Consider the following 9,275-nt stretch of genomic DNA (forward strand, 5'->3'; position numbering starts at 1 on the left):
CGGGGGGGGGGGGGGGGTTGCCCAGCACGCCTGCGCACACAGACACCACACGGCTGCTTCCCTCGCTATGGTGGCCGAGAGTCTGGATCCCGTCGACCCAGAGGAGACAGAGGCCGGCTCTGGAAGCTCCGCCCCTCGACGCTGACGTCACTATCGGGCTCTGTTGCCCTGGAGATCATTCTGCGGAGGCTGCTGGCACGTGACTCCTTCCCTGGAGCCCGCCCCGCCCCAAAGCGTGCGCCTGCGCAGTCGCTGGCCCGTTGCACGTGCGACCAGTGAGCGGACGGCAGCGCGCATCCCGGTCACCGAGTCGTGGGCCGCGGGCGCGCGCCTCTGGGCCAGGCCCTGCCTGTCCCTCTCTGTGGGCTCCCCGTACGGCCCGGCTCTGCGCGTGCGGGGCCCGGTCCCCGGGGGATGCCGAGCAGGAGCCCTTGCCTGCCTGCCTGCCTGCCTGCCTGCGGGAAGGGCTCGGCACTCACGGCACAGAAAGTGCTTGGGTTCTCTCTCTGTCTCTCTCTCCCCCTCCCCCCTCTTCCCTTGCTCTGACATAGTAGCCGAAAATACTCTCAGATGCGGAATAACACTTTTAGTTTCTGCCGTAACAAACATTAACAATGCCCCTCCTCCAGCAACAGGGAAAAACAAGAAGACCCAAAGTCCAATAGGAACAATCAGGTCCCCATAATAAAGTGGTAACTGGAATAGGACTCAATGCCCTAGGGAAGGATGCACTGCCCAGGAAGGGACAGTAGGATACAATCAGCCCCTTTTGCCTGGCTCCGGCGAAGTGAAAGCCGGGGGCACCAAGCGCTGCACGGTCCACACCAACACGGACAGCGGGTCAGGAGAGGAGGCGATGGCATGCTGGAGGAGCGCAGGGTCCTCAGCAGTCAGTCGGCTGAGAGTGAGGGAAGAAGAAAATGCAAATTAAATGTGATAAACCTGCCCCGCTCTCTTCCTGCCCCCCCCCAGGTGGCGACACGTAGCTCTTCGGACCTAACCTTTGGCGTGTCCAATTCACTGCTAGAATGACCCTCAGGAGATGGACCCCAGCAACCCGCACCCCGGCCCCTACTTGGGGCCCAGTCGGAACTCACACAGTTAGGATGTTGTCGGATATCATGAGCTCTTTCCGAACGGCCCCGCGCTGGGACCCGACGTGTGCGGCCACGGACAGGTGCGCCACGCCTGCCTCGATGGGTGACGACGAAGGGCACGGTGAGGTAGCTGGCAGACATTCGGTTAAGGCGCCATCGAAAACCCATCGTGTCCGAGCCCCGGGCCTCCTGACCACTCCGAGGCCTGCTTCCCCAATGGCCACTCTCACCCGTCTCCCTCTGAGGTCCGCCCCCTTCCTTCCCGGGCCATCAGGCCGTCTCTCCCCGCCGCCCTGGCCCATCCCCTCCAGGCCGGTCCCTCGGGGGCCCCATCAACCCCGCCCCTCCCTGCCCTGTACCCCCGGGCCGAATCCCTCCTGTCCCTGTTCCATTGCCTCCTGTACGCCCATCTCCCCTCTCACCCCGCGCACACCCGCCTGCCACTCCTCATAAAGGATACAAATGGATCGTCTGACTTCCTGGCCCTCCGGCTCTGGGCCCTCCGTGCCTGTCGTACCGACCGAGTCCCGGCAAAGTCCCTTTGCCCTCAGCCAGCATCCCGGCTGATGAGGATGGGGTGACCCAAGCTTTGTTTCCCAAGGGGGCTGAGCCCTTGCTGGTCCATAAGGACTCGCTGCCATCCTGCACTAAATTTTACCTCCCTGCATAGCAGTACTGGGGGACTCCCTCCCAAATTCTGTGGGTCTCGGGCACACTTCTCCCCAACCCCGATATGTAGCAGCAGCTCCTCTGGATCATCAGGATACCTCTCCCCAGCCAATGCAGTAATTCCCTCTGGCTTGCTGGTTTGAGAGCAAATAGCCCCAAAAGGCCAGGGAAATGCTGGAAACTCAGTTCTGTGGAGCCTTTTTGTGGAAACTGTGATGGTACATGAGACTTGAGTACATCCACGGATGGCATTGCTGGCAAAACCATGTCAGGAGGGAGGGCAGGTAGATATATAGAAACCCCTCTATTCCAGGGAGGAAGGTGTGTTGCCCCCTGCATGAGGGAGGGGGTCCGATGTAGTCTGCGTTCCAACAGACCACCTGGGTAATCTCCCTGAAGAATGACACCATACATGGGGCTCTGTTTTTAGTAGATTGGGCCTGGAGCAGTAATAATACCCAGATCAGCTTTGGTGAAGAGGTGAAAACCATGTTGTTAAGCCCATGAATAATTTCCATTTCTTTTTTTTTTTTAAGGCTTCATTTATATTTGAGAGAGAGAGAGAGAGACAGCGTGAGCAGGGTAGGGTCAGAGGGAGAGGGAGATACAGAATCTGAAGCAGGCTCCAGGCTCTGAGCTGGCCGTCAACACAGAACCGATGCGGGGCTCGATCCCACGAACCGTGTGATCATGACCTGAGCCAAAGTCGGACGCTTAACCGACTGAGCCACCCAGGCGCCCCAATAATTTCCATTTCTGTCCCCAAGGCCACATTTATCATGAGCCCACTGAGTTAGAATTGAGGTAACGGGGTGGTGCGGTGGGGGAGCGGCTGGGTGGCTCAGTTGGTTAATCGGCCAACTCTTGATTTCAGCTCAGGTCTTGATGTCATGGTTTGTGGGTCCGAGCCGAACATCGGGCTCTCCGCTCACTTCATGCGGCCTGCTTCGGGTCCTCTGTCTCCCTCTTTCTGGCCCTCTTCCACTTGCGCTCTCTCTCTCTCTCTCTCTCTCTCTCAAAAATAAATATTAAAAAAGAATTGAGGTAACTGGGGAAAGATACTGACTGCCATCCAAAGAGAAGGTCATCTTATTTACCTGATTATTGAAAGCCTCCTCTGTACTGGCTACACCTTAGTGAATGTGCACAAGGAATGCATGTTTGCTCACGATGTGGACTCATTCTTGGAAGTCTATCCATATACTTCTTCCCCAGCCTGCCTTGCTATCGGTCCTCCATCAAATGCTTCCAGGTCTGAAACACGTGCCCTGGAAGAGACAGGGCTGAGGTACAGAGGCAGCCAGCTGGGAGGGTTGTGGGGTGGTAGAAGGGGTTTCTAACAACTAGTTATTCACCTTCCTAGTGGAGCAGTTCACCCTTTCCTGCTGATTTTCAATATCAACTTTACTATGTAATTATTGCCTACCTGTATTGGAGACATTTTCTAGACTTTCTTTCAAGTCCATTGTTCTGTCTGAACATGATCATACCTGCACCACACTTGTTTTGAAAAAGAATATTTACAGGGGCACCTGGGTGGCTTAGTCAGTTAAGCATCCGCATCTTGGTTTCCGCTCAGGTCATGAACTCACAGTTCGTGAGACTGAGCCCCGAGGTGGGCTCTGCGCCGACAGTACGGAGCCTGCTTGGGGTTCTCTCTTGCTCCCTCTCTCTGCCCCTCCCCCATTCACTCGCTCTCTGGCTCTCTCTCTCTCTGCCCCTTCCCCGTTCTCTCTCTCTCTCTCAAAATAAACAAGACTTAAAAAAAGAGAAAGAAAAAGAATATTTACAGAGAAAAATTCATAAATGTCAATTATAGGATTGTTTCAGATACAGAGTAATATTTAGTTAACCGAACAATGTTTACCTTATTGAGGCTACGTAAAATGCATCTGAACCAGAGGTTCTGCCATCCCAAGACCAACAAGAACCTCCTGTACCTTTCCAAGCAAGTAAGTGTCACCCCCACACGCACACTGTTCCAGGCAAGCTTAGTGGCTTCTTAAAATGCCACAAAAGGGCCAGACTGTGTAAAGACGCATAGAGTAGGATGCTGAGTACACAAGAAGAGTATAAACATGAAAAACACATCCTCTGGAGGAGCTTCGGTGGCTCAGTTGGTTGAGTGTCTGAATTCAACTCAGGTCATGGACTTGTGGTTCCTGAATTCGAGCCCCACATTGGGCTCTGCTGACAGGTCGGAACCTAGAGCCTGCTTCAGATTCTCTCTCTCTCTCAAAAATAAAGATTAAAAAAAATTAATGATACCCATTCTGTATTTTTCTGCATCTGGATGACCTTATCACCTGCTCATTTCCTCAGTTTCTTTGTGGTGTCTCCCGAGGAAAGGGCAGGATGCTCTCCTTGAGTAGAATGTGATACTCAGAACAAAATGGGGAAATGGACAAAGGGATATGGAATGAATTTAGATCTTTAGGGTATTTTCTATTTAGGGGGAAATGAGCTGTGTCTGCCTCTGCCAGGTCTTGCCCTTCGCAGAGCATATAGACGAAGCTTCCGATGCTCCTCCGGGCACCATTTGGACTCTCCATTCTATTCCTTTGGTCTAAATGTCTCTCCATATGCCAATACCACACTGTTTTGACTACTGTAACTTTGAATAAGTTTTGGAATCAGCAAGAGTGTGTCCTCCCATCTGTTCCTTTTTTTCAAAATTGTTTTGGTTAACCGTGCCCTCTTGCAATTCCACATGAATGTAAAGATCGACATTTCTATTTCTGGGGTTGGGGGGGTCGTTGCAATTTTTCTAGATGTTGCCTTGAATCTTTAGATCACTTTGGGTAGTACTGCCACCTGCCAAGACCATTCAATGGGAAAGGGATAGTCTCTTCAACAAGTGGTGCTGGGACAACAGGATGCCCACATGTAAAAGGATGGGGTTGGACCCCTGCCAAACACCATATACAAAAATTGACTCAAAATGGACCAACAACCTAAATGGCATGTCTTTCCATTTATGTAGGGCCTCTTTCATTTCTTTCAGTTTTAAAGTTTTCATATAAAATGCTTACCTTTTCTTGGTTAAATTTATTTCTAAGTATTTTATTCCTTTTGATACAATTGTAAAGGGAATTCTTTTCTTTTTTTCTTTAAATGTTGTTTATTTAGTTCTAGCAGAGAGAGAGAGAGAGAGAGAGAGAGAGAGCGAGCGGGTAGGGGACGGTCAGAGAGAGAGGGAGACACAGACTCTGCAATAGGCTCCAGGCTCTAAGCTGGCAGTCAGCACAGAGCCCGACGCGGGGCCCGAACCCACGAACCGCGAGATCATGACCTAAGCGAAAGTCGGACGCTTAACCGACTAATTCCCGGGATTATTCCCTTAACCGGGAAATTCCCTGATATTTTTAGGGGTTTTTAAAATGTTTTTATTATGAAAGGTTGTTAGATTTTGCCAAAAATTTTGTCTATAACAATTAAGATGATTGGGGTTTTTTTTCCATTTATTTTATTGATTCACTGGTAGATTTCACTGCTTCAGATTCCGTGTCTCCCTATCTCTCTCGGTGTCCTTCCCCTGCTTGCGCTCTGTCTCTCTCGCTCTGTCTCTCTCAAAAATAACATTAAAAGACTATAATGACTTTAGCTTATGCGTAGAAAAGGACCATGAGCAAAGGGACAATGAAGCCACGGGGAGGAAAAGGATTTCCAATCATGATAAACATTTGAGACCCTGACCACGTCAAGGACACTTACCAATCAGCGAGAAAAGGGTGACTGTCCTGAACGGAAGACAGCCGGCGGGTACGAATGGACAGTTCCCAGAAGAGAGGCCGCTGGCCAAACGTCACACACGCTGTGTCTAGTTGCAGCAGACTGAAAAGGAAAGTAGAACGGCGCCGACGTGACTTTGACCGCTATGCATCTGGTTCTCCAAAGAGGTAAACGCTTGACCATATTCCGTCTGGGGTGGGACGCAGGGAAACGGCCACTTTTAGGTACGACCGGTGCGAGCCTCGGGGGTGCCCTTCGCTCAGGTGTGTCCGACACCTTCCAGAGGGCTTCCTCTGTACCCACAACTGACGCCCCCTCTCAAAATCTAGGGCAGGGAAGCAACTGTCAGCACCGTCCACAGGAATGAAAGATGAGAGGCAGTGACCGGCCTACCTGCAGGGACAGGTGAGGAATCCGCGTTTGCGGGTCCTGGCGCAGCTCCCCCCGCCCGCACCCTGCCTCCCGCGTGTTTGCGGAGAGGAGCTTTAGGAGCACACACAGAGGGGGTGGGGGGCTACGAGAATGGAGGCCCCCTGAGGAAGGGGAGAAGGCGGCGGGGGAGGCGAGGCGGCTGCCCGCGGGCCTGTTGCCTCTGTGGAGGGAGAGGAGGGGCGATCCCCGGGGGGTGAATGTCCCCTGACCTGGTCGGACCCCGAAGCCCGGGCTGTGGCGCACACCCTACGTCCCCCGCACGACAGGCTCGGACACACACAGGAGCTCTAAGATACGATGACACGTTTGCCAGAAGCGGCCCTACCGCCACCAAATAAAGCTCCTCTGGTAAACCAGTTCGAAAACCTGTGGGAAACATGAATTCTAAAGTGGCAAATGACAGGTTCGAAGTTCTTGCTGTGCCTGTAATATACGCAGAACACACACACACACACAACGATAAACCCGAGGACACACTAGAAAATGTCGACAGTGGTTGATTGCAAATGACTGAGCCTGAGTGATTTTCATTTCCTTCCATTTCCTAAAGTGTCTCAGTCACCTCGTGCTTCCTGCGTATGTGACCCCAGCTCGTTCCTGGCGTCCCTAGGACAGAGCTGAGGAGGTCTGAGGGGGTGGTGGCTGAACGGGGACATAGACCTGGGCCCGTAGCTCAGGTCTGTTTTCTGCAGGGAAAGACATGCTGAAGCCCTCTGTTCCTCCGGCACCAGGCAACCCGTGGGTCCCGACGCGCCAGGCCCGAGACTGGCAGGAAAGTAGGCCGCGAGCGGGACCAGCAGCTCCCGCAGTAACCAGTGCGCCCGGGGAGGGAAGTGCCGCCCGGGCGGGTACACGAGGCTCGGCGCCGGATCCCTTTGCACCGCCGAGAGCCAGGGAGCCAAGGGGCCCAGCGCGCCGCATGGTCCCCACCGCCAGGGCGAGTTGGTCCAGCAGGGCGGCAGCGGACACCTGAGGGACACACGGGTCTTCGGGAGTCATCATGCCAGAAGAGACGGCACACACGTGCGCCCGGGAGCGGCGGGGGCGGGGGGGTCCTCAGTCGGGTGTGTCCGACTTCGGCTCAAGTCATGATTTCACGGTTCGTGGCTTGGGGCCCCGAATGGGCTCTGCGAGGACAGCTCGGGGCCTGGAAGCGCTTCGGATTCTGGGTCTTCCCCTCTCCCTGGCCCCTCCCCCCCGCCCACCCTCCACCTCTTTCCCTCAACGCCCCTGGGGTCACCCTGCAAGCCCTGGCCTTCCTTGCTGCCCACACCTTCCCCACCTGTGATGTGCGCAGAGTCCCGGGGGGCCGCGGAGCTGCTCGGCTTTGCCCCAGACAGGCCGGCCCAAGGGCCTCAGGACACCCCCTTGTCAGACGGGGAGCAGCCCGGGGGTCCTACCTAAATGTGCCCTGCTTCGGGCACAAGGATTTCGGGGATGGCTGTGCAGACCCACGGAACGGGCTCCCGCCAGGCTGGTCCCGCCGCGTCCCCAGGCGCCTCATACGCGCGCCCCTTTCAAGCCAGCGTAAGGAAGCACTTACTCCCGCAAGAGTCCCGTGCGAGACTTCCGCTGACTCGTTACCTAGAACGGGGCAAACGTTGAAAATTACGCAAATGACATCAGAATGCGTCTTTTTGCACCCATTCAATGGTTCCGAAGAGGAGTTGTTATGAAGAGGAAGCGTTCACATCGTTAGATGAAAAGTATCAGGAGTGATGCGAGACGTGCAAAGGACGGGCGTGCTCCCACCTGCTGAGAGTCGCGGATACTCAAGCACGGGACGCACGTGGGTTCTGCCAGTTCCCAAACTGCCTTTGCTACGTGACCTTCTACGTCCCAGAAGCTTCCCCCCTCCCCCTGAGGACAAAGGGGGGACTCCCTGGGGGTGCTACAATTGAGAAGGAACACGGAATAACAGAGCTCAGTTTTATTTTCTGCAGTAACAAACAGTTCAACGGCAAACAAAACAAGGGGACCCTGAGCGCCCACGGGCGAGTACCCACAAAGGATGAGGCAGGCCCCCAACCTCAGGTGGCAGTTACTGCAGGAATCGCTGCCCCAGGAAGGACGGCCCGCCCAGGCAGGGGACACGAGGCTGGATCTTAGTCCCCTGTCCCCAGCGCAGACTTAGCGGGAATCCGGGGGCCCCAGGCGCTGCGTGTTCTCCATCACCAGGGAGAGCTGGTCCAGGAAGTTGATGATGGAAAGTCGCAGGAGCCTCGGGTCCTCAGCTCTCCAGCGGCTGAGAGACAGGAGAAAAGGCAATCGTGTTGGAGGCGGTGGCTCCTCCCCTCCTTCGCCCCGCCCCCCCAGGTCCCACCCCGCGCATCCTTCCCCTTCTCCGATGCATCCCCGGCAGGCACGGGTGTTGTCAGAGCCCGTGGCCCCCTCCCCCCACCTAGCCCCAAACACCCTTCCTCCCCAGGAGCGGCCCCCCGGCCCCCGCAGGCCAGGCACGGGTGTCAGAGCCCGTGGCCCCCTCCCCGCACCTGAGCCTCGCGGCTCCACCAGAGCGCCCCGCAGTGGAGACTGGAACCGCCACCCGCAGCCACCCCGACCCCGGCCCTTCCAGAACTCACGCGGCCAGGACGCTACCAAACACGGAGAACTCCTCCTCCACAGCGCCTCCGTGAGGGTCGTGATACGGCACCAGGGACGCACAGGCGACCACCGCCTCCAAGTGGGACAGGAAAGGCACGCAGAGCGCGCTGGGTGCAGATTCGGTTAAGGCGCCACCCGTACCCGCTGAGTGCCCGGGTCCCCTCCTCAGCTCCGCCCGACGAGGCCACCCATTCCCCTAGTCGCTCGCAGCCCCTCCACCCCGCCCCCTCAGNCCCCGCCCATTCCCCCCCCCGCCCATTCCCCGCTGTCCGGCCGGCCAGGGATACAAGATGTACACTCGGGCTTCCTGCATTCCGGTCGTGGACGTGGCATCTCCGCCCGGCCCCGGGACGTGCAGTGGCCGCGGGACACGCGGAGCTTCNCCGTCGTCGGGACCGCCTGCTCCGCCGCCTGCCGCCTCCATGGTGGCCGCGCTCCGCCTCAGATCACGCCTTCACCGCACAGGCGCTGCCGCTCGACAGACCGCGGGCGGCTGAGGCGCGGAGCCTCCTCTGCGAAGCCCGCCCCCTCGTGCCGACCGCGCACGCGCACACTGGCCCTAGGGAGGCTGCCCGGCGCGTGGCCGGTTCGCGCCAAAGCGACGCTTCCCGGCTCTCAGACGCCCGCTGCCGAAGCCCCGCCTCTCACAGCTCGACGCCACCACGGGCGCCGGCGCCAAAGGGCTCCTAGTGAGGCCTCCAGGCCTGAGGTCGGGTCCCGCCCAGCCGGCCTTTCCGCCCT

The 9,275-nt window shown here is 56.8% G+C and overlaps 2 protein-coding genes across 2 annotated transcripts; both read right to left on the reverse strand.

Moving 5' to 3' along the window:
• Window positions 1-580: 580 nt before the first annotated feature.
• On the reverse strand, window positions 581-1,655 carry LOC144229430 (uncharacterized). Its single transcript, XM_077761473.1, has 3 exons — window positions 1,558-1,655; window positions 997-1,227; window positions 581-898 (listed from the first exon to the last, which is right to left on the reverse strand). Exons 1-3 carry the CDS (start codon window positions 1,653-1,655, stop codon window positions 760-762), a joined length of 468 nt encoding a protein of 155 aa, XP_077617599.1. The 3' UTR covers window positions 581-759.
• Window positions 1,656-7,845: 6,190 nt separating this feature from the next.
• LOC144229432 (EKC/KEOPS complex subunit LAGE3-like) lies at window positions 7,846-8,958 on the reverse strand. Its single transcript, XM_077761475.1, has 3 exons — window positions 8,822-8,958; window positions 8,513-8,641; window positions 7,846-8,175 (listed from the first exon to the last, which is right to left on the reverse strand). Exons 1-3 carry the CDS (start codon window positions 8,956-8,958, stop codon window positions 8,061-8,063), a joined length of 381 nt encoding a protein of 126 aa, XP_077617601.1. The 3' UTR covers window positions 7,846-8,060.
• Window positions 8,959-9,275: the final 317 nt, after the last annotated feature.

The sequence above is a fragment of the Crocuta crocuta genome, unplaced genomic scaffold (genome assembly GCF_008692635.1).
Source record: "Crocuta crocuta isolate KB4526 unplaced genomic scaffold, BGI_CrCroc_1.0 scaffold1935, whole genome shotgun sequence".
NCBI classification, from domain to species: domain Eukaryota; kingdom Metazoa; phylum Chordata; class Mammalia; order Carnivora; family Hyaenidae; genus Crocuta; species Crocuta crocuta.

Coding starts and splice junctions, on each gene's coding strand:
- LOC144229430 (XM_077761473.1), bottom strand. CDS start 1,655: ATGCTGGCTGAGGGCAAAGGGACTTTGCCGGGACTCGGTCGGTACGAC. Junction 1,228..1,557: donor GGAAGTCAGACGATCCATTT/GTATCCTTTATG, acceptor AATGTCTGCCAG/CTACCTCACCGTGCCCTTCG. Junction 899..996: donor TTGGACACGCCAAAGGTTAG/GTCCGAAGAGCT, acceptor CCTCACTCTCAG/CCGACTGACTGCTGAGGACC.